Here is a 25162-nt window from a genome sequence, read left to right as displayed (position 1 = left end):
GAAAAGATACTTGATACAATTTCAATTTTCTTAAATTTACCAAGGCTTGATTTGTGACCCAAGATATGATCTATCCTGGAGAATGTTCCATGAGCACTTGAGACAAATGTGTATTCTGTTGTTTTTGGATGGAGTGTCCTATAAATATCAATTACGTCCATCTTGTTTAATGTATCATTTAAAGCTTGTGTTTTCTTACTTATTTTCATTTTGGACGATCTGTCAATTGGTGAAAGTGGAGTGTTAAAGTCTCCTACTATGATTGTGTTACTGTCAATTTCTCCTTTTATGGCTGTTAGTATTTGCCTTATGTATTGAGGTGCTCCTATGTGGCGTGCATAAATATTTACAGTTGTTATATCTTCTTCTTGGATTGATCCCTTGATCATTATGTAGTGTCCTTCTTTGTCTCTTGTAATAGTCTTTATTTTAAAGTCTATTTTTTCTGATATGAGAATCGCTACTCCAGCTTTCTTCTGATCTCCATTTACATGGAATATCTTTATCCAGGCCCTCACTTTCAGTCTGTGTGTGTCTCTAGGTCTGAAGTGGGTCTCTTGTAGACAGCATATATATGGGTCTTGTTTTTGTATCCATTCATCCAGTCTATGTCTTTTGGTTAGAGTATTTAATCCACTTACATTTAAGGTAATTATCGATATGTATGTTCTTATTACCATTTTCTTAATTATTTTGGGTTTGTTTTTGTAGGTCTTTTCCTTGTCTTGTGTTTCCTGCCTAGAGAAGTTCTTTAGCATTTGTTTTAAAGCTGGTTTGGTGGTGCTGAATTCTCTTAGCCTTTGCTTGTCTGTAAAGGTTTTAATTTCTCTTTCAAATCTGAATAAGATCCTTGCTGGGTAGAGTAATCTTAGTTGTAGGTTTTTCCCTTTCATCACTTTCAATATGTCCTGCCACTCCCTCTGGCTTGCACTTTCTGCTGAAAGATCAGCTGTTAACCTTATGGGGATTCCCTTGTATGTAACTTGTTGTTTTTCCCTTGCTGCTTTTAATGTTTTTTCTTTGTATTTAATTTTTGATAGTTTGCTTAATGTGTGTCTTGGCGTGTTTCTTCTTGGTTTTATCCTGTATGGGACTCTCTGCACTTCCTGGACTTGATTGACTATTTCCTTTCCCATATTATGAAGTTTTCAACTATAATCTCTTCAAATATTTTCTCAGTCCCTTTCTTTTTCTCTTCTTCTTCTGGGACCCCTATAATTCAAATGTTTGTGCATTTGATGTTGCCCCAGAGGTCTCCAAGACTGTCCTCAATTCTTTCATTCTTTTTTCTTTATTCTGTTGTGCAGTAGTTACTTCCACTATTTTATCCTCCTGGTCACTTATCCGTTCTTCTGCCTCAGTTATTCTGCTATTGATTCCTTCTAGAGAATTTTAAATTTCATTTATTGTGTTGTTCTTCATTGTTTGTTTGCTCTTTAATTCTTCTAGGTCCTTGTTAAACGTTTCTTGTATTTTCTCCATTCTGTTTCCAAGATTTTGGATCATCTTTACTATCATTGCTCTGAATTCTCTTTCAGGTAGACTGCCTACTTCCTCTTCATTTTTTTGGTCTGGTGAGTTTTTACCTTGCTCCTTCGCCTGCTGTGTATCTGTCTTCTCATTTTGCTTAACTTACTGTGTTTGGGGTCTCCTTTTCGCAGGCTGCAGGTTTGTAGTTCTTGTTGTTTTTGGTGTCTTCCCCCAGTGTCTAAGGTTGGTACAGTGGGTTGTGTAGGCTTCCTGGTGGAGGGGACTAGTGCCTGTGTTCTGCTGGATGAGGCTGGATCTTGTCTTTCTGGTGGGCAGGACTGCATCTGGTGGTGTGTTTTGGAGTGTCTGTGGCCTTATTATGATTTTAGGCAGCCTCTCTGCTAATGGGTGGGGTTGTGTTCCTGTCTTGCTAGTTGTTTGGCATAGGGTGTCCAGCACTGTAGCTTGCTGGTCGTTGAATGAAGCTGGGTCTTAGCGTTGAGATGGAGATCTCTGGGAGAGCTTTCACCGTTTGGTATTACATGGAGCTGGGAGGTTTCTGGTGGACTAATATCCTGAACTCAGCTCTCCCACCTCAGAGGCACTGGCCTCACACCTGGCCGGAGCACCAAGACCCTGTTAGTCACAAGGCTCAGAAGAAAAGGGAGAAGAAGAGAAAGAAAGAAAGAAAAATAAAGTTATTTAAAAAAAAATTATTAAAAATAAAAAAATTTAAAAGTAATAGAAAAAAGAAAGAAACAAAGAGAGCAACCAAACCAAAAAACAAATTCACCAATGATAACAAGTACTAAAAACTATAGTTAAAAAAAAAAAAAAAGCCAGACTGACAGAACCCTAGGACAAATGGTAAAAGCAAAGCTATACAGACAAAATCACACAAAGAAGCATACACATACACACTCACAGAAAGAGAAAGAGGAAAAATATATACATATCTATATATATATATAAAAAAAAAGGAAGAGAGCAACTAAATCAATAAACAAATCTACCAATGATAATAAACTCTAAATACTAAACTAAGATAAACATAAAGCCAGGAACAAATTAGATGCAGAAAGCAACCCCAAGTCAACAGTTGCTCCCAAAGTCCACCTCCTCAATTTGGGATGATTCGTTGTCTATTCAGGTATTCCAGAGATGCAGGGTACATGAAGTTGATTGTGGAGATTTAATCTGCTGCGCCTGAGGCTGCTGGGAGAGATTTCCCTTTCTCTTCTTTGTTCGCACGGCTCCCGGGGTTCAGCTTTGGATTTGGCCCTGCCTCTGCATGTAGGTCGCCTGAGGGCGTCTGTTCTTCGCCCAGACAGGACGGGGTTAAAGTAGCAGCTGATTAGGGGCTCTGGCTCTCGCAGGCCGGGGGCGGGAGGGAGGTGTACGGAATGTGGGGCGATGTGGGGCGAGCCTGCAGCAGCAGAGGCCAGCATGACGTTGCACCAGCCTGAGGCGCGCCGTGTGTTCTCCCGAGCTAGTTGTCCCTGGATCACAGGACCCTGGCAGTGGTGGGCTGCACAGGCTCCTTGGAGGGGAGGTGTGGACAGTGCCCTGTGCTTGCACACAGGCTTCTTGGTGGCTGCAGCAGCAGCCTTAGCGTTTCAAGCCTGTCTCTGGGGTCCGTGCTGATAGCCGCGGCTCTTGCCCGTCTCAGGAGTTCGTTTAGGCGGTGCTCTGAATCCTCCCGCCCCAGCGGATGAGCAGACAAGCCTCTCGGGCTGGTGAGTGCTGGTCGGCACCGATCCTCTGTGCGGGAATCTCTCCGCTTTGCCCTCTGCACCCCTATTGCTGCAGTCTCCTCCGTGGCTCTGAAGCTTCCCCCCCGCCCAACCCCTGTCTATGCCAGTGAAGGGGCTTCCTAGTGTGTGGAAACTTTTCCTCTTTCACAGCTCCCTCCCCGAGGTGCAGGTCCCGTCCCTATTCTTTTGTCTCTGTTTTTTCTTTTTTCTTTTGCCCTACCCAGGTATGTGGGGAGTTTCTTGCCTTTTGGGAGGTCTGAGGTCTTCTGCCAGCGTTCAGTAGGTTTTCTGTAGGAGTTGTTCCACATGTAGATGTACTTCAGATGTATTTGTGCTGAGGAAGGTGATCTCCATGTCTTACTCCTCCGCCATCTTGAAGGTCTCCCCCAAAACTCTATTCTTGTATCAATTTAAACCACTATAAAACTCTACATATCAGGATACTAGAGTCAGAAGATCTGGTTGGGATCCTAATTTCTTTTACTGGCTGTGTGACTATGGGTGAATAAATCTTTCTTTAGTTTGTTCCTTCGGTGTTGAAATTCTGGAAGAGGGAAACTTTATATTGTGAGGAATCTAAGTGGGCTTGGAAGTGAGCCTTTCCAATGAGCCCATCTCTGCTCTTTCTCATATGATCTTTAAAAATTAAGGGGCTTCCCTGGTGGCGCAGTGGTTGGGAGTCCGCCTGCCGATGCAGGGGACACAGGTTCGTGCCCCGGTCTGGGAGGATCCCACATGCTGCGGAGCAGCTGGGCCCATGAGCCGTGGCCGCTGGGCCTGCGCGTCCGGAGCCTGTGCTCCGCGGCGGGAGAGGCCACAGCGGTGAGAGGCCGGCGTACCCAAAAAAAAAAAAAAAAAAAAAATTAAGATGCCTGGCTCCCTCCCCGAGACACTGTGACCTGGGCATCAGGATTTTTTTTTTCATTGAAATATAGTTGATTTACAATATTCTGTTAGTTTCAGGTGTACAGCAAAGTGATTCAGATATATATATACACACACGCTCTTTTTCGGGTTCTTTTCCAGTATAGGTTATTAGGCCAAAGGATTTTTAAAAGCTTCCAGGTGACACTAATGTGCAGCAAAGTTGGGGAGCCACTGTGAGCACTATGATCAACTTTGTACCTGCTAATTCCACATGAGGGTCTATGTCATTTGCTAGTTCAAGTTTTTTGTTTGTGAGAAGAATTTTAAAAACTAGAAAATCAATCCTTTTTTTTCTTTTTTTTTATTGAGTAGAGTTGATGTATGATGTTATATAAATTTCAGGTGTACAAAAGAGTTATTCACAATTTTTAAAGGTTATATAGAAAATGAATTATGTTTTAAACCAGGGTCACAAACTAAAATGCCTGCAGGAGCCAGGAAGCCAAAGTGAGCGGTGGGACTGCAGCAGTTGTCTAAATTGGCAGGGGCAGCTCTGCTCCAGCTGCTGTTGCCAGGCAGAAATTGTCAGTTTTTCTCATTTTCTTTAAAATCCGGAAATCTATATTTTTATATGAAACTTTCCACTTTTAAAATTTTGTATCACATATTATTTTATAGGCTAAGTAAAACATGTCTGTGGGCAGATTTGGCTTGGGAGCTGCCAGTGTGCAACTTCTGTTTTTAAACTTGGTTCTCGCAGGACCAGAAGTGTCCTAATTGCATCATCAACATATGTTAAAGTTGGCATTGTTTCTTTGCATTAGGTCTAGTACCTATATGGACTTCCCTTAAGTAAGTTTTGTCTTTGATATTAGATTATTCTATGATTTGAGGGCCTCAAGCTTTGATAATTTCACTCACTCCTATCACTCATTCCAGCAAGGTGGTCCCCACTGAGGGGTATGCTGTCATTCCCATTTTGATGGTGAAAGCAGTGGCATGTACCCCAGAGTACATTCAGACGGAAGAACCCTGCTCTCATGCTTGGAGTTCAATCAAGACTAGATTTTTGTGCTTCCCTGGTGGCGCAGTGGTTGAGAGTACGCCTGCCGATGCAGGGGACACGGGTTCGTGCCCCAGTCCAGGAGGATCCCACATGCCGTGGAGCGGCTGGGCCCATGAGCCATGGCCGCTTAGCCTGCGCGTCCGGAGCCTGTGCTCCGCGGCAGGAGAGGCCACAACAGTGAGAGGCCCGTGTACCGCAAAAAAAAAAAATTAAAAAAAAAAGACTAGATTTTCACACATATAATGCCAAGTCCCAGAACATTCCCTGGAGATATGACCAGGATTTGAAATGTGATTTACCAGTGGCAAGCCCAGCAGAGGCAGGTGTGGAAGGGCACCAGAGAGGCGTAAAGCACCTCTGTGTTTCCAGGGGTACCAAAATCTCTAGAAGACTACTACTCAGTTTTGTTCTATTAATTGAAAGTTCTCAGTTATTCACATGCAAGATGCCTCTAAGTGAAATAAGAATAATTAATGTTCACACTTCTGTTCCTCTCAAAGAAGTCACTTAACAAAAAAAGCTGGAAGACAATTTATATTGCATGATAATAATGTAGTTATGTTAAGATATCATGATTAAAATACCTGTTTTGGAGGAAACCTCTTAATTTTTTTTTCTGCTTTTTGGATTATTTTTAGATCATGATGCTGGAAATGGAATACAGAACCCAGAAGAAGCAGGCATGGTTTCAGAAGAATTAAAATGGGCATCCAGAACTGAAAGTATAAAATTAAGTGGAAGGGAAAGACAATTGGACAGTTCCACAAGCAGTTCAAGAACACAACCAAATCCTCAGAAGCTCTGGGAAGAAGGCACAGAATTACCACCAATTTGTAGCTCTTTAGCACCCACTAGTGGGCATTTGTTAAGCAATGAGGCCAAAACAGAAAGGGATAGCAATCAGTTTACAAAATCTCACAGTCGACCAACACCCCAAATTCAGCCAGTAGGAAATGTGGCACAGTTGCATAGTGTCACACGTGTAAAGTTGTGTCGCAGAGAGTTACGTCAGATTTCTGCCTTGGAACTGTTGTTACGAAGTTCCAATCTTGGAGTTGGGGTTGGATCTATGACTGCTGATTCCATTGAAGTAGCTAGGAAAATGAGTGACTTAAAAACTTAGGCATTTAATAAGAAAAATTTTAATTTAGTAGGTGGGTAAGATTCCTTTTTCTAATCTGTTAAAAATTAAAGCTTAAGCTCACTAGCTGTTCCCTCAGGATAAAAGAAGAAGGGGAGGAAGTAATCCCTAATCCTTTTGTATACCATGGATATGTATATCTTCTATAGTATATTTGAGAAGTTTTAATTTGTATTTCCATAATAACCAAACACATGCTTTATCAAGTAATGGAACATTTAAATGTTTCCACTTCTAAATTTGCTTAAAATTTTTTCCGGGCATATTTGAAGAACAAAACTAAGAGTAGAATAATAAACTAAAATATCCATTAAATGTATATTATTATATAATATAAAAGTATATTATTAAGTATATTGTTATATTATAAAAGTATGTTATAATACAATAATTATAATATAAATTTATATTGTTATTCTCAAATACAAGTATATTTTGTTATTTTTTTAAAAAACAGTTAGGGCACTTCCCTGGTGGAGCAGTGGTTGGGAATCTGCCTGCTAATGCAGGGGACACAGGTTCGAGCCCTGGTCTGGGAGGATCCCACATGCCGCGGAGCAACTAGGCCCGTGAGCCACAACTACTGGGCCTGCGCGTCTGGAGCCTGTGCTCCACAACAAGAGAGGCTGCTATAGTGAGAGGCCCGTGCACCATGATGAAGAGTGGCCCCCACTTGCCACAACTAGAGAAAGCCCTCGCACAGAAATGAAGACCCAACACAGCAAAAATAAATAAATAAATTACTAAAACTCCTACCCCCAACATCTTATTTAAAAAAAAAAGAAACAATTAAATATTGCTTATATCAGAGAGAGAGTCACCTGCTGCGTATGTTTTGGCTGAAACAGCTGAAAATTTGTGCCAGAATGCACTCTATGGGCTAAGGCAACTGGCTAGGTTTAGGGATTAAGGTTAATTTATGCTCCTCAGAGGCTGAGTGATCATTCTTGACTTTTTAAACACGGTCTCTGCTCTTTTTTCTGGAATTGCTTTTAGAGTATTATATTATTGGTTTGCTAATATTTTGGAATATAGGTTTATCATCTCTCTCTTGCCCTATCTATTCAGCATATCTCTCATTATGCTACTAAAATTGGGAGAAATAAATACAGTTCCATGGAATAGGGAAACAAGGACAGAATAACTAAAGTATTCTAACATATCAAGGAAAAGGTATCTGGTCATATGGAGTACACCTATAAAGCTTGACATCTAGCCAGAGGATCTTTAGCTAATAAGTTGATGGGCTTAATCTGAGATTTTTTTCCTTTACAGCCTGGTTAGTCAGGCCTGTACACAGGCCGCCCAGATTGCACGGGGGTTGTAAATATGTAAATGAAATTTTTTCTTCAAGATATTTTTGGTCTAAATCTTATTATATAATGTAAACCTCAGTTTGGAATTAAGAACTAAACATGGCTTTGCCCAACAAATTTTTCATTGTAGTTTTCAATCACAGAAAACATTTCATTATAATGACCAGAGGTATGATTTTGTTACTTATATTGTTATTTTTGTTACTTTTCCAAACTTTTGCTTGTAAAATAAAGTTTTTTCTTAAACCAATTAATGTTTGGGGGGCAGTAGCAAAATCAACCTGATTTATGGAAGCTTACTCCATGAGAGTAACCCACTTTATTACTGACTCCAACTTTTCCTACATGATACTAAGTTTTTTTTGTTCTTTCTTTTGTTGCTATTGACCCTGACCATCTCACCTAAGACCCAGACTGTTGCCCTGTGCTCAAAGACTGTTTTCCTTTTCTAGTTTCTAGCCCCTACGAAGTAGGGTTCCTTGGTCTTACTGGTAAAAAACAGTTCCTATAGGAGAAGAAAACCAAGCCAAAACAAACTTCTAAATTGGTGAATAGTTTCTAGATCTCTTAAGTATGGTATTAAAACTCATTTGAATTATGGGTTAAATAGACTTCTGTGGACTTAACCTGGAAACGGAACCACAAGTTATAACTTCGGCCCAATGAGAAACTGTTTCAACCAACAAATTTACAAACCAACTTAGAGATTTTATTTTTTTAACAGGGACTATTTGAAGTCAGATTCCTGTTTTCAGCTAGTTTTCTCTTTTTGCCTTTGGTTTGTATGATATGTATTTAATATATATATTGTATATAATGTGTGTTTTAGATAGATAGATAGACAGACAGACAATGGCAAAAGGCCAGTGCCTTAGCAAAGCACAGCAATCATATATTTATTAATATGTACATATTTATTAATGAAGCCCCTAATTTTAAGTTCCTTATAAAATTAAGTAATAATTTAGAAATAATTCATATAAGAATGTATTTTGACATTGGAATTCTGCTTGCCCAAGAAATTGACACATATTTGCTTTACCTGTGGAAATATAAACACATTTTCTAAAAGCCAGCTCACTAACAAAGCAAGAAAATTTATATTAAACCAACAATGAGTAGATTTGATAATGCAAATGTGAACTGACATCTAAATAACAAAGGTACAATTTTTTTTCTTCCTTTTGGTTAAACATACATCCTTTATATGCTATGATAGATTTCATATAAATACTCAAACAAACATATAAATCATGTCCTGGATAATATATTCTGGGAGTGAACTTCTTGTCTTTCTAGTTTAGTCAGTGCAGTCACAAAGGAAAGAAAAATTGTCATCTCCCCCAAGGCAAGTACAATTCTTTTTACATTAACTAGTAATAAATTTACCCTCTGTTTCACATGCTCTCCTTAGTCTAAACATTTTGTCTTTTTGCATGTATATGAAATATGTTTGTGGGGGGTTTTTTGTTCATTATTTTTTTTCCACCTATAACAGAGCATTTGGAAAGAAACATATTTGCCTCCATAAAGTACTAGTTCTTTCCCTAACTCCAGAGTGTTGTAGATAACAGAGTTGGAGAATTCTATGAGTCTGAGAACTATGGGTGGCAAGGACATCAGTGAAGGTGCTTTTGTGCTTTAATGTTTGTTTTCCTTCGCTAATATTTTTCCTCCCCTTTGTTCTTCATATCTTCATGAACTCAGTGTCCAAGGAGTCAGCAAAAATATACATATGATCTTCAGTAATTTGGACTTTATTGCCATTGGCTTGTTTGTAATAGTCCAGGTCAATAAAGTGATAAATGCTTATTTAAGAATGGGCGTCTTATATTTTAAAATGAAGTGTCATACTAAGTCTTAGAATGAATTGCTAAGAAGTCAATTCCTTAGTGGGAGTTTGGTTCTATAGTCAACACAAATTCTCATGCATTAAAAGCAAGTGTGACATGTTTTGCTCTTTCATTTATTTCCTTAGGGACATACTTGTGATTTTATAAAGCACCTGGAGTATGAATAATGAAAGCTCAGTGTCCACTCATGTGTACAATTCCTCTCTCAACTTCACTGGAATTTTTTAAAATATTCATTATGTATATTTTACATTTAAAGATATAAGAGGCTGCAGGCTGCCTTGATTAGATTGATAACACATATATCTTCTATGTTTATATTTTCAAAAATTGAAAATAAAGTTGAGAGTGAGATCTTGCCACAATAAATATCTCATGCATTGGGTATGTAGTATTTTGAGCTCATCTGGGCAGTAATACTCAAAGGGTGGATATAGGAGCATCTTTCTTATGGCGAGGAGTATTTTATCACTGTCATTGTTTACCTTGATGCTAATAATAATAAGTAGACTGACTTTTCATAAGTTTCATTGTTTTAAAATTCTCTACAAACAATGCACCCCTTAATGCCTGCATCAGGGGTGACTGCTTCCATTCCTTGCTTTTGGAATGCAGTGCATACGTGGCAGCGAATACTAGAGTGGTGTTTGATTTTTATGATGGCCTTCATGTTGACACCAACAATACCTCAATGTGGTGGTAGTTAGAACAAGAGAAATTATAAAAAGAAAGCTCAGAAAAACTTGATGTTATAATGTTGGCTTTTGATATTTTGCATAGTTCTTTTTGTCCCTTTTTATATCTTCTTTCCTAGGAATGTCCACAATGAATCAACAGAATTGTCACTATTGTAATTTAACTGAACCCAAATATATTGACTTAGATTTAGGTATTAGGTTCTATTGGTAAATTATTACACAAAACTCCACTGAGTGATCTCTACAGTACTCAAAGAGAAAAATAGAACAATCTCACAGACTTTGTTATAATGAGCAAGATCCTTATATGCCCAGGGAACAGAACCATTCACAACAGAAGAGTAGAAAACTAAACATCTAAAAACTTGTATACTTAGGATTTTTGGAAATTTAAAACTCCATTTATTAGTAAATACTTCTGTAATTAAAGTAGAACAAAAGAAATGCATCTTGAGACAATATTTGCATACTGTATTATTGTGTTTTCAAGCTTATTACAGTATATACAAAGCAAGGTATGATTTTTCAAGTCCAAAGTGGTAAATATTGTTAGAATTTATTTGATCTGAGGGGTCTCTTAAAAGAACCACTTCTTGAACCCTGCCCCAAGTAACAACAAATTATAGGCAGATTATAGCTTACTTACCCCTCACTCCCCACAGTGTTCCAGGATTCAAATAGCTCTGATAAAAAGAGAAGAAAAAGTGGTTTATTTTAAAGCATTCCATAGGCCAGCAAGGAATTTTCAAAAATGTTTTAAGAGAATATATTTTATTTCTCTTGAAGCAACATAAATTTAACTTCACTCTTTGGCTATCTCTATACCCTAAAGAATACTCCTAGTTAGTATTGAATTTGCCATTTGAAAATATACATCCCAGTTTTTAATACTGATCTCTCTTCCTATGATTACTATTAATTCAGAATTGTATGAAAAAAAGCCACCCTAGACAGAATTTGAATGGAAATTGTGGAGCCATTCAGTAGAGAATTACAAGAAACATTAGTTTTAGATAAATTTCATCAGTTGTAACAAACTGAAGAATTTAAGTGAAGGACTTAAGTGATTTTACCGTTGAAGAACCATGAAGAATATGCAAAAACAAACACTGTAGGCAGAATTGACAGGATTTATCTTTATAAAACAATACTTAACCATTTTGCTTAATTTTTTTTTTTTCATTTTGCTTAATTTTTCTCTCTGCTAAAATATCCCTGAATTTTTCTCCTGAAAAATCTTTGGCTAAAAGACTTCCATTCATAATTACAAACCAGCAGCTCTTAGACTGCCTTGAGAGGCTGAACTGATGTTATTCATTTTTGTTTGTGGCCTTCAATGGTATTTCATTGTCCACCATGAAAAGGAGTAAGGAGTGAATCTGAATTTATAATTTTGATAATTTATAAGTATTATCAAAGTTTTGTTGTCACTTTCTAGCGTGATTATTTTTTTCTAGATCGGGAAAAGGGCAAGGTATTTGTATACTGAGGTGCCAGTCTTTTGAAATTCATACCATCACCTGGGGGTTGGGCAGCATTTAAATTGTTCCATTCAAAGCCTGGAAGTAAGCCTGTCTGTTTCACTGGACATTTTCCCTAGGTGTCACTGGCTGTAAGACAACCAGAACATGATCAGAATGACCCAGGTTATAATCTTATTAATGAAGTACCTTAAATAATTATATTTTCTAAAACACCAAACAGCCATTTCTTTTAAAAGAAAGCAATGTATGAATCACTCCCTTGCATTTAAAATCAAAACCTTATTTTTCAAATGCAACTCTAATTATTTAATAAATTATTTGGTAGTGAAACTACTGTTTTTACTACATGTAGTTTGTTGCTTTATCAAATAAATATATAAAAGCACTTTGAAAACTAAAGGATCATACATGTTTATGATAGAATTACAAGTAGGTTTTCCATGGAGTTGGTTGTCAAAATGTGATAACTTTTTAGCACAAATGTGGTTGCTTATTTTATATATATCAAAAAACATTTTAAAACAAATTCTCAGAGTTTTAATTATATATGTTAGCAACAGTAGAAATAACTAGTCTCTGGGAAGTTTCATGTGAATTCAATTCTCACAAGAAAATATTTTAAAGACTTGGCTGAGTCTATTTTTATAGGCCTCAGAAGTGCTTCATGACTATTTCTTTGATTTACAAACAAAAAAATATGTTTTCACTGGGTTTTTAACCACCAGTTTTTGGCCATTTATTACTTATTTCTTTAGTAACAATTACATTTTTTTGTTATTGATGAATTCTGGCTAGAAAATAACTTTTCTGGGACTTCCCTGGTGATGGAGTGGTTAAGAATCTGCCTGCCAATGCAGGGGACACGGGTTCAAGCCCTGGTCCGGAAAAATCCCACATGCCACAGAGCGACTGAGCCCGTGCGCCACAATTACCGATCTCGTGTGGCACAACTGCTGAGCCCATGCACCGCAACTACTGAAGCTGGCACGCCTAGAGCCCGTGCTCCGCAACACGAGAAGCCACCGCAATGAGAAGCCTGCGCACCGCAATGAAGAGTGGCCCCCACTTGCCACAACTAGAGAAAGCCTGAGCGCAGCAACAAAGACCCAACGCAGCCAAAAATTAAAAAGAAAAAAAAAGAAAGAAAATAACTTTCCTTAAAACTGAAAAGTCTAGTTTCTATTTGGTAAATATTATAAGCTCAATTTTTCCCTTAGGGAAACTGTAAAAGTTAATTTTTTGGTACATGTATAGGTATGTGATCAAATTAACAGCAAAGTCAGTCTTTGGCCTTTCATACTCTTAGCTACTATATACAAGAAGTATATTAGAATTAAATCTAACATTCCCATGGCAGTCTCCTTTGTAAGTATTCTGAGGGAAGCTCATTTCCCTTAGTTCACAAGTATCTGCCAACGTTAAGGAATATTTTGTCTCTATTTAGATCAAAGTACCCATGACCTGTGCAGCCAAGTAATCAAAGAGAAGGCCAAGACTTTAAGTGTAATGGAACCTATAATCAGAAGTATTCTAGTGGATTATGAACAAATAGAGAGGAAGAATACTAACATACACTTTTCCTGGGAGAGTTACTTTCATTGGTCCTCTTATAAGGTTTATTACAAAGTTCACTATCTCACTAATCACTGAGAAGGGAAACTAGATGTAAGGACCTGATTATGTGAGTTTAATTGGCCAGGCTACAGCAAACCAAAACACCCTTCAGAACCAGTCCAGTACCCCGGAGTTTAGTTCTTGCACGGGGAAAAATCTGTACCTCTTTCAAAGGGTGAGCTGATAATTAAAGTTACCTGTATTCTGAAGATATCACAAAAATGCCATCTATAGACAACTGATGGAAATTTTCTTTAGATTTTAATTTGTAGGCATTTTTCTGCTTTATGTTTTCTATTAACCTTTTATCATTGAGGCTAGAGCTGAGAACTAAAAGCCCTATCACTCAAGGAACTTACATTGATTGCAGTGATGAGTACTATGGAGAAAATAAAGCAGGGTAAGGGAATAGAGAATCAAGGATGCTTTTTTTTTAGTTAGAAATGGTTTCTGAGTTAGACAAACACACAAAGCTGTAAAAAACAGATGTAAGCTCACCAACTTAAAAATTGCTTTTCAATTGACCCAGTGCATGCATGCTCAAAAGGGGCAATTATCATAAATTGCATCTGAACACAGAAGTCCCATCCAGCAAGTTTTTATGGGAGGGGAAGAGCACTGACTAATTTTGCTGAGCCATTGGAAGCTGCTCTAGATCTACTGTTTTGATCTATACAGTTGCTTAGAACTTATTTTAAGTTTAGGATCACATTCCACTTAAAATTTTTTTGAGATATAATTCACATAACAAAAAATTTACCATCTTAAAGTGCACAGTTCAGTAGTTTTTAGTATATTCACTGTGTTGTGCAATCTTACTAATTCCAGAACATTTTCATCATGCCAAAAAACCCTCTGTTTTAATTAGTAATCAGTCCCAATTTTCATTTTCTCCCATCCCCTGGCAACCACTAATCTCTCTGTCTCTGTGGAATTGCCTCTTTTTGACATTTCATACATCCTTTAGTGTATGGCTTTTTTCCTTAGGATAATGTTTCCAAGATTCATTCATGTAGCCTGTAAGAGTATTTCATTCCTTTGTATGACTGAATATACCACATTTTGTTTATCCTTTCATGAGTTGATGGACATTTGGATTATTTCTATAATTTGGCTCTTATGAATAACCATGCTATAGAATGCTATAAACATCTGTGTACAAGCTTTTGTGTGAATATGTTTTCAGTTCTCTTGGGTATACGCCTAAGAGTGGAATTTCTGATTCATATGGTAAATCTACGTTTAACTTTTGGAGAGATTGCTGAACTGTTTTCCATAGCAGCTGCACCATTTTACATTCCCACCAGCAGTGTATGAGGGGTCCAATTACTTTACATCCTTGCCAACACTTATTATTCCCTGTCTTTTTTATTATACCCATCCTAGTCGATGTGAAGTGGTATCTCACTGTGATTTGAGTTACATTTTCCTAATGACTAATGATACTGAATATTTTTTTCATGTGTTTATTGGCCATTTGTTTATCTTCTCTGGAGAAATGTCTGTTCAAATCCTTTGTCCCTTTAAAATTGAGCTATTTGTGTTTTCAATGTTGAATTGTAAGAGTTCTTTATATTTGCTAGATACAAGTCCCTTATCAGATATGATTTGCAAATATTTTCTCCCATTCTGTGTTGTCTTTTTACTTTTTTGATGGTGTCCTTTGCATTGCAGAAGTTTTTGCTTTTGATGAAATCCAGTTTATCTCTTTTTCTTTTGGTTGTTTTTGCTTTAGTTGTCATATCTAAGAAACCATTGCCTACTCCAATATCATACAGATTTACACCTGTCTTTCCTTCTAAGAGTTTTATTGTTGGGACTTCCCTGGTGGCACAGTGGTTAAGAATCCACCTGCCAATGCAGGCAACATGGGTTCGAGTCCTGGTCCAGGAAGATCCTACATTCAGCGGAGCAACTAAGCCCATGCGCTAGAACTACTGAGCCTGCACTCTAGAGCCTGTGAGCCACACTACTGGGCCTGCATGCTGCAACTACTGCAGCCAATGTGCCTAGAGCCCATGCTCCACACCAAGAGAAGCCACCATAATGAGAAGCCCGTGCACCCCAACGAAGAGTAGCCCCTGCTTGCCGCAACTAGAGAAAGCCTGCGCGTAGCAACAAAGACCCAAGCAGCCAAAAATAAATAAATAAATAAAAAGAGTTTTATTATTTTAGTTCTTTCATTTATGTCTAGGGTCCATTTTGAATTAATTTTTGTATGCGGTGTGAGGTAGAGGTTCAACTTCATTCTTTTGCATGTGTATATCAAGTTGTCTCAGCACCATTTACTGAAAAAAACTATCTTTTCCTTACTGAGTTGTCTTGGCACCCTTGTTGAAAGCTAATTGACCATAGATGTTTGAGTTTGTTTATGGACTCTTGATTCTATTCCATTGGCTTATATCTTATGCTAGTGCCACAGTTGATTACTGTAGCTATGTAGTAAATTTTCAAGTTGGGAAGTGTCAGTTTACCAGCTTTATCTTTTGTCAATATTGTTTTGGCTATTTGGGGTCCCTTGAGTTTGATTATGAATGTTAGGAACAGCTTATCCATTTCTGCAAAAAAGTCTGTTGGAATTTTGATAGGAATTACATTGAATATGTATCTATATTTGGGGAGTATTGCCATCTTAATAATATTAAGTTTTCCAGTCCATAAACATGGGCTTTTATTTATTTATATCTTTAATTTCTTTTAACCATCTTTTGTAGTTTTCAGTATACAAGTCTTATGCTTCTTTGGCTAAATTTATTCCTGAATATTTCTTTTCTTTTGATGCTATTGTAAATGGACTTGTTCTATTAATTTCATTTTCAGATTGTTCATTGCTAGTGTATAGAAATACAACTAATTTTTGTATATTGATCACAATTTGTGATGGATAGTAAATTTGGGTTAGAAACACACCACACCATGAATCAAGGAACTTAGGTAATGTTTACCCATACAAACTGACTGAATGAGCAGAAATCCACCTTTTTTTTTTTTTTTTTAATTGGCCACGCTGCATGGCTTGCAGGATCTTAGTTCCCTAACCAGAGATTGAACCTGTGCCCCCCTGCAGTGGGAGCTCGGAGTTCTAACCACTGGACTGCTAAAGAATTCCCAGAAATCCAACTTTTTTTTGTTGATGATGATCATAACTTTTTAGCTGATTATTTTAAGATTATTCCTTCAAAATTATTTGTTTTTCTTGTTGCTAGGTGAAGGATGGTAAGAGCATAGAGCACCACTAGGTAATTTGGCTTTTGTAGTCTATAGTCTCAGGTCTTTCACATGTATTTTTCCTATTTAAGTAAAACACAAATGGAACAATCCTCAGCACCCTGTCTCTCTGTATCACGAGGATACTTTCTGCATATTCCTCAATGCTATATATTTTAAAGATTAATGGTGATGCAGAGAAAGCTAATTTATTCAACCAATTTCTATGTGCTAGGTGTTATGCTAAAAAAAAAACATAGTTTAATAAATCACAGACCCATCCACCAAGAAGCACACAGTCTGTTGAATAAAGACAGGCAGTAACATTTTGACCATTTGAACGCATACAAGGAGCCTGGCACTCTAGTGACATACAAGTGAGTAAAAGGCCAGGTTTCTGTTTTAATGGGACTCACAATATAAAGGAGAATATAATGGCTCTGGTAAAAATATAGAGGGCACTATGGGAGTATGGAGGAAGGGCTTTTAACGTTCAAGGGTAAGGGAAGGCTTCCCTAAGAAGGTGCCCCTTGTGTCTTAATGGATAAGTTGGGTTTTAGAAGGTATAAGAATAAGAGGAATAGCATTTTAGATCAGGAAACCCCATTGCAAAGGCTAAGAAAGGGGAGACAACACCATATACTCAGGGAACAGCAAGCAGTTTAGTAATGGTCCTAGTACATTGGGGACTCCAAATAACAATCTGCTGAGTGACTGAATTAGTGCTGGGTGTAAGGGATGGCTGCAGTTGAGGATAGGAAGGTAGCTTAGATCACAAAAGGACCACACTAAAGAATCGAAAGGCTATGGAAAGCCTGCTGCATTTATTCTGTACAATTTACACAGCAATTGGACTGGTTTACTTTTGCTGCCCGAAATCCTTTCTCTTTAGACATAGTACAGATGATGTACAAAATACCAGAAGAGAATTTGAAACCCATTAAGTAGAACTAATTATTTACAAATAATTTATAGGTGATATCTGTGTCTATATCTATGCATAACATCGATTTTAATCACTCCAAGGCTCCTGAGGAAAATCCTTTTTTTTTTTTTTTTTTTGGGTCTAGTGTGAGAGGGTATTTTAAAAATTAATTATTTTTGAAAGTACAAAATAGCCTTTCATAAAACAATTCCATATTCATGTAGGTCATTTTTCAAATCCAAGTTAGTGACGTTTGACTTCATATAAATAGTACACTGTAAATAACACCATAGTAAGGGCAAGGGAAGGAGGTAGCTGAGTCAAAATACTAGCAAAGCCATATTGACATTTCTATTTTGTAGTGGGCAGTGTGAAGGTAGAATGAAAAAGTTTAGCTTATTTGATTCATCCAATTCTCTTGAAAAAGATATTTTAAAATTAATTATTAATCAGGAATAGTTTTACTTACAATCTTAATATTACTGCGGGATGATTAATGATCAGTCTATTAAATTGACTGAATTAAAAACAATAATACTGGGCTTCCCTGGTGGCGCAGTGGTTAAGAATCTGCCTGCCAATGCAGGGGACACGGGTTTGAGCCCTGGTCTGAGAAGATCCCACATGCTGCGGAGCAACTGGGGCCCGAGAGCCACAACTACTGAGCCTGCGCGTGTGGAGCCTGTGCTCCGCAACAGGAGAGGCTGCAACAGTAAGAGGCCCACGCACCGCGATGAAGAGTGGCCCCCGCTCGCTGCAACTAGAGAAAGCCCTCACACAGAAACGAAGACCCAATGCAGCCAAATAAATAAATAAATAAATAAAATTTATAAAAAACACACAAAAAACAAGAAAACAATAATACTACAACATTTCCCTCTTCTCACTTGGCATTAATTTTTTCTTGTCATTTTTTTCAAAGTGACAGCATATATGGTTTGAGTCAAATAATTACAAAGCTCGTAACAATAAACAGAAGGCCCTGCTCCATTGGTCGTCACTCTGATGCCTGCTTCTCAAAGGAAAACTGCTGTTCTGCTATTTAACTCCACGTTTCTAAAGAGCACATTTCTTTTTTCTTTTTTTTAATTAATAATAATCTTTTATTTATTTATTTATATTTATTTTTGGCTGTATTGGGTCTTTGTTTCTGTATGAGGGCTTTCTCTAGTTGCGGCAAATGGGGGCCACTCTTCATTGCGGTGCGTGGGCCTCTTCACTATCGCAGTCTCTCTTGTTGCGGAGCACAGGCTCCAGACGCCCAGGCTCAGTAATTGTGGCTCACGGGCCTAGTTGCTCCGCGGCATGTGGGATCTTCCCAGACCAGGGCTCGAACCCGTGTCCCCTGCATTAGCAGGCAGATTCTCAACTATTGTGCCACCAGGGAAGCCCTAAAGAGCACATTTCTATTGCCATGGCTTAGTTATTCCGTTTTAGCCATTTTATGCCATTTACTAATTTCCCAATATGCTTATATCCCATTGTTCAGTGTTTATATATTTTAATCTCTATTTTATATATTGTCCACAGCATCCCATGTTATATCAGTCAGGAGAGGTTAATTATGTTGCATTAACAAATTACCACAAAAACCTCAGTGGCCTACAACAATAAAGGGTTATTCCTCATTTACACAGCATGTTGGCGGCAGGCCAGCTGCAGTTCGTTCTGCGGTGTCTGCATTCAGGACTCAGATGGCCAGAGGCAGCCTCTGACAAGCGCCCACCTTGTGGCAGGCCCAGAGACACGGCTCTAAAGCTTCTGCCTGTGCCTCTATTTCCCTGGCCACTGTAATTCACCCTGCCGGGTCTGACATCAATGGGGCAGGGAAGTATAATTCTCCGCCAGGAAGGTAACATCAAGTATTAAACAATCATATAGTCCACCACAATTATTTTGTTTTCCCTGGAATTTATAGCCCCCTCTTCCTTGGGTTGCTTAGTTTTCTCTATACCCTATCACCATTTCATCTCTATATGTTCCACCAGAGCTGTGAAATTTCTCTCATAAGGTTCAAACACAGTAGGTAATCGATCAGTTCTGTGGCTTTTATAGTTGTTGTTTTGTTTTTTCCTTGGAGACATCCCTTCTGGAGCCCTCCACCCTCCTGTGTCAGAGTAGACTGTTTGCTCTCCAGGCCTGCTACACAGTCGTCATCCTGGAACTTCCCTTCAACTTTATCTCAGGAATTCTCCCTATTTTCTCTTTTGTTGGAGCTCCTGTTTACCAGGTAGGTCCTGTGGGTTTCTGTTTCTTGGTTTACACCCTTATTTTGATGAGGCATCTCCCTCTAGTAGATTCCTGAGCATATGTGAGTTAAAATTTTTTACTTTGACATCTTTTTCTGCTCCCTCCATTGTCTCTGTTTCTTTTCTTTTTTTCTTTTTTTTTTTTTTTTTGCCGTACGCGGGCCTCTCACTGCTGTGGTCTCTGCCGTTGCGGAGCACAGGCTCCGGACACGCAGGCCCAGCGGCCATGGCTCAAGGGCCTAGGTGCTCTGCGGCATGTGGGATCTTCCCCCACGGGACCACGAACCCGTGTCCCCTGCATCGGCAGGCGGACTCTCAACCACTGCGCCACCAGGGAAGTCCCTCTTTTCTTTTTCTCTTCTTCTTTCTTTCCTTCCTTCCTTCTTTCCCTCCCTCTCTCTCTGACTTTTTCTTTTTTTCTTTTTTTACCCTGTTTGTTCATTTCAGGCTCTTTCATGTAAGGAGGTTTCTTCAAATATCTGGAGATCCTGGACTATTCACTATTGACTAACAGTGGATGAGAGCTTCTGTTGGTAGGAACAGGACTTGTCTACTGTTGGGCTTCATTGTAAAGAGACAGGTGACAAGCCACATTCTCCATTACAGAAACCCCAATTGTCAATATTTGTAGGCCTTTACTCTTGGACCAGCTGGTTTTCCACCCAGAGGAAGCTTCTAGTTCCCTGACATGATCCCAGCATTCTAGAATCTGAATTCGGGAATGAAGCTGGGGTGGGGGGGATATGTCTCATAACTCAACATGCATAATAACTTCATTTAATTCTGCTTTTCTATGGAGTGAGTCATCCCTGTCCTTAGCTCTGCCTGGGGTCCAGAGGAGCTCTGCGTCAAACTCTCCAGAAAGTAAACTTCCTGTCTGCTGAGTTAAGGCAGGAGGGAATGGGTTAGGGACTGGGGGAAGGAAAGATCCCACTGTTCATCATAAAGTCTTCATAATAAATTCTCATTCTCAGTCCCACTCTACTTCTGCTTTCAGAGGTGCGGCAGCTCTAGCTTCAGACCCTTTCCAGGGTCTGGGATGTGAAAAGATTCACTCTGGCTGGGTCAACCTCCTCCCAGAAGCTTAGATATTAAATTTCTTAGTTTGGGTAAGTTATTGTCACTCATCCATCTCCTTCCATGTTCCTAAGTTTGTTGACATCCTTCTTCAGCAGGGATCTTTTTTCCTGTTTGCATTGTCTTTATGGTTTTATACCTTTTTTATCCCTTCACTCTCATTTTAATGAGGTATCTGGAGTGAGTAGGGAAAAACATGTGATCAATGCACCGTGTTTAACCAGAAGTCTCCTTACCATTAACACGAATAGATGTAACGAACATGTTTGCTAAGTGGGAAAAGTCCAACTATAGTTATAGGCAATTCCATAAGAATTAGATATAGATTAGTACAATAATATACCTAAATTTTATTGAGTGCTTATATGTGCTAAAAAGTCTTTTAAATGCTTATATGTATTATATATATTAATATTTTATCCTCACAATAATCCCGTGAGATGGATGCTGTGATTCAACACCTAGCAGTCTGACTCCAGACCACCTATGCTATATAATGGGGTGCTTCATGTTTTAAACTACAGGTAATCTTGTTATTTTCAACTTGTCAGGCCTCTAATCAATCCCTATTTATTGTTAGCTTAAGCTATAGCTGAGGTTTTTCACATAGAATTTTAACAGTTACAGCACATTATTTGATGTGGCAAGGCTAGCATCACTTTTGATGTGTCTATTTGAAGATACATGTTGGAGGTAGAAGGAGTAGTTTATGACAAATTTTAAAGCTTAGTCATTTAAACTGGGAACCCTGGCATGTGTTTGTTTTATAATACAGACAGATGGGCATTTCCTCTTAAAGAAAGCAGTCACCATCTGTAATCTGAGAGGTCAAAGAGAAGCAATTAGAAATCTCACATTAGTAACAAAGCTTTAAAGTGCCTGAAACATGCAAGAGTTTAACATCTTAAATCACTGATGGCCTTGAACACCTTAATTCAGAGCATTCAGCCCCTCATTCTTTGAAGATTTTAGGACCAGGCTCATTATCACTCTCTTCAAAGCTACTCACTACTCCAACACCACTGTCACGTCTGCAGATAATTCTTTGCAATATATAGATATAGATATAGACATAGATATCTTTCAAATCCTTACTGCCTCTCAGTTCCTTGACCATCTCTCTTGGAACGATCTTTGCCCTCTGCCATCGCATCTATCTATGGTCATTCCCTACACCTTGACATTACTGACATTACTTCTAATTTTAATTTCAAGCCTACTACTCTCCAACCCCTCTCTTCTCTTTCCAGGTCATTCTCTACAGTACCTAAACTCCAACAATTCTTCAACCTGATCAGAAACACCATTCCATTCACCCTCCCATCTTTTCACAGTTCCCCACCCCTCTCAAAGCCTTATTTCTTACCACATCTGAAATTATAATGCCTCCTTTGCATCTACCCTCAACTACCCTTTGCCAATCTCTCCCCATCCTACTTGCCCAGCCAAATCTCAGTCCTGGGTAATCCAAAACTGCCTACTCAGTGCTTGCGCATCTCATGAGCAACTAAATCTGTCTGGAGAAAAATGCACAACCGTACTGACTGGTCTCACTATAAATTCATGGCCACTCACTCAGGTGGGCGTTATTAGTGCCTGGAAACCTTACCATGTTTCCCTCATCAATTCCCTCTCCCACACTGACAGACTAGTATTTCATCTCTCTTCTTCTCTCCCTCCCCTGCTAACTCCCCCCTCATTACTTTCAGTTAATAACTACATGAGCCACAGTAGGCTAAACTGTTATAACAAACAAAAATGTTATGGCTCCCACTCAATAGAAATTTATACCTTGCTCACAAAATAATCCAGAGTGGGTGTTCCAGGTCAATGGGCAGCTCTCCTTCATCCCTGCACATTCTTTCTTGTGGTTCTGCCAACTCCAGGGACTTGTAGTCATCTGCATAATCCAGCTGGCAGGAAGGAAAAATGCATGAAGGAGGCACACTAGCCTGGCAGTGGCCGACATCATCTCTGCTCACATTCCAGTAGCAATAACTTCACATTTGACCATACCCAACTGAAAGAAAGGCTGAGAAAAATAGTCTCTGTGGTCAGGAAGAAAGAGAGAATACATTGTGATGGACAATTAGCAGTCTCCCAAAATGATCTTGTTTCTTATTTCACTGAGAAGATAGAAGCAACTAGAAAAGAACTTCTACTTTGTCCCACTATGAAATCCACAAGCCTACTTTAATATGTCCCATATATGTGGGGACTGGAGGGATTATATTTCTAGGCTGTCCCCAATCACAAAGGGGCAGTTTCCAAGCTTTCAGTTAGAACAACATGGTCATAATGACCACACCACCTAATCACAAAGTTCAAACATACCTTCTTTCCTTGCACTTTTTGACCTCTGTGGTTTTGGATATTGTGATCAACTCTCCTTCCTGCCCCTGTCTTTGTGAAACTCCAATGTATCTTGCTTTGGTGATTCTGTGTTTCTCTGGTTCTCCTCCCACTTCCTCCTCTCTTTCTTTGCTGGCTTCTCTATCTAGGTTAGATCCCTTCTTTATTTGTTGGCTTTTCTCATCTAGGTCTGAGCTTCTTAAACTTTAATGTGATACAAATCACTTGGGGGTCTTGTTAAACTGAAGACCTGATTCAGCAGGTCTGGGGTGGAGAGGGCTGAGATTCCACCTTTCCAACAAACCCCCTGGTGATGCTGGGCCAGTGTGGCTGGGCCACTGACCATGCTTTGAGTAGCAAGGTTCTAAAGAAGATGTTCTCCAAGATTCTGCCCTTTGTTTTCTTTTTTTCTCTCACAGTGATATCACTGCTAGGCTGATAACTTCCCAATCTATTTTCTAGTTCAACCCTCTTACCCTTACTTCAAAACCTTTACATCTAACTTCTCAGTGTCCACCTCTATCTGGCTGTCTCAACAATCCTTCAAACCCTTAAAATGTCCAAGTGTAAATTGATCTCTCAAGAAGTTCCTATTCCTATCTCTAATTGTCTTTTTTCTATCTTCTATAATTATCTCCAAACTCAAAACCTCCATTACCTTTTATTTTTCTCTTCCTCCTTCATGTATGTTCTCAAGCAATCCCCTCTTACTGGAAAACCAATTAATCAAATGCCAAATTCTGTAGATTCTGCTTCCACATCATCTTTTAGCCAAGCTCTTTTAAATTCCTCCTGCCTTACCTTTAGTTCAGATTTATCATTACCTTTTACCTGGCCTATCGCAAGTCTATCTGACCATTTTCCCACCTCTCATTTCTGTATCCATTCACAGAGAGATCAAAGAAAAGCAAGGCTTTTAAACCCCCAAACTTTTAAACCACAAAAACTAAGTAATGATTTGAATACAAATTCTTCCACTTGGCATCCCAGGCCCCATTCTCCTCTGTCTGCCACTTCTCAACATGCCCTAGAGCCTTACCATTTGCTTTTCCTGAACACAACTTCCATTAATTCACCTTCATATATGTTCTCATGCTGTCTCTTCTTGCTGTAACACCATCCCCATCTCTTTCAAGGTCAATCCCAAATGCCTTCTCCTCCTTACTCCCTTTCTTTCCTGATTCCCCAGACAGGTCTGAGCAGTTCCCTGATATTCTGCAGTACTCTGTATTTTTCACATGGCATCTGTCATGGTTTGTCTTTTAACTGTTTTATCCTTGTTTTATTTCTTATTTTGAAGGCAAGGAAAACAGCTTTAACTCCCCTCTGTAACCCTGCAGCGTCTTACCTATGGGGGCGTCTACTATTAGTTGAAACAAAGTGATTTAGGAAGATAATGTGACACAACGGTAAGCAGCACAGAATTTGAAGTCAGGACAGCTGTGTTCCGGCTCTGCCGTTTATTAGATGTGAGGCTTTGGGTAAGTCACTTAACTTGGCTTGCAAAATGAGAATCCTACTACCTGATGGAGCACGAAGGGAGGTAACGTGAAAGTGCTGTAACTCTACAGAGAACTGAGCAATGTTCATTATTTTCCTTACAGAGAACTGATGCAGTCTTTCTATTCAAATCTTGTTTGCAGGACCAACCCTACTTCACTAACTGGAGGTCGAGCCCGGAGGGGCTGGGAATTCGGGCCCCCACGTTCCACTGGCCCTTTTCCACTGCAGGGCTCTCTAACTGCTCTCCGCGATTCAGGTGAAGCGGCCGAACTGCGGGGAAATAGCCTGGAGTCCTATTCTCTCGGGAGGCCTTCGTCCTTCCACCTATCCCGGGTAAGCCCTTCTCTTCCCGGTAACCCCGAAGACCGCGGCGCCGCCGCCTACGTGAGACGTTTGGACCCTGCCCGGCCCCCGTAGCTCCCCTTCTCCAGCAGGTGGGTCTGGTTCTTTCCCCCAACTCCGGGCGCTCACGTCACCCGCGAACCCCTACCCACGCGACAGCGCAGCAACCAACCTAGAAAATAAACAAACCCCCGCGCGCGGCGGCGGGCGCGTCAGGCCCCTCCCCCGCTCCGCCCCCCGCCTC

At 39.3% G+C, this 25162-nt stretch overlaps 1 protein-coding gene across 8 annotated transcripts in view; it reads left to right on the top strand.

Moving 5' to 3' along the window:
- KIF27 (kinesin family member 27) overlaps window positions 1–6699 on the top strand; it is an 81694-nt gene extending 74995 nt beyond the window's left edge. For all 8 annotated transcript variants that reach the window (XM_024753863.1, XM_024753869.1, XM_024753864.1 and 5 more), the window contains one exon: window positions 5796–6699. In XM_024753863.1, the coding sequence (XP_024609631.1) occupies window positions 5796–6280 (485 nt within the window). In that variant the 3' untranslated portion in view covers window positions 6281–6699. The remainder of the gene's footprint in view (window positions 1–5795) is intronic.
- The last annotated feature ends 18463 nt before the right edge of the window (window positions 6700–25162 follow it).

Source organism: Neophocaena asiaeorientalis, unplaced genomic scaffold, assembly GCF_003031525.2.
Source record: "Neophocaena asiaeorientalis asiaeorientalis breed wild unplaced genomic scaffold, Neophocaena_asiaeorientalis_V1.1 scaffold220, whole genome shotgun sequence".
Classification (NCBI taxonomy): domain Eukaryota; kingdom Metazoa; phylum Chordata; class Mammalia; order Artiodactyla; family Phocoenidae; genus Neophocaena; species Neophocaena asiaeorientalis.
This window is presented reverse-complemented; position numbering and strand designations above follow the sequence as displayed.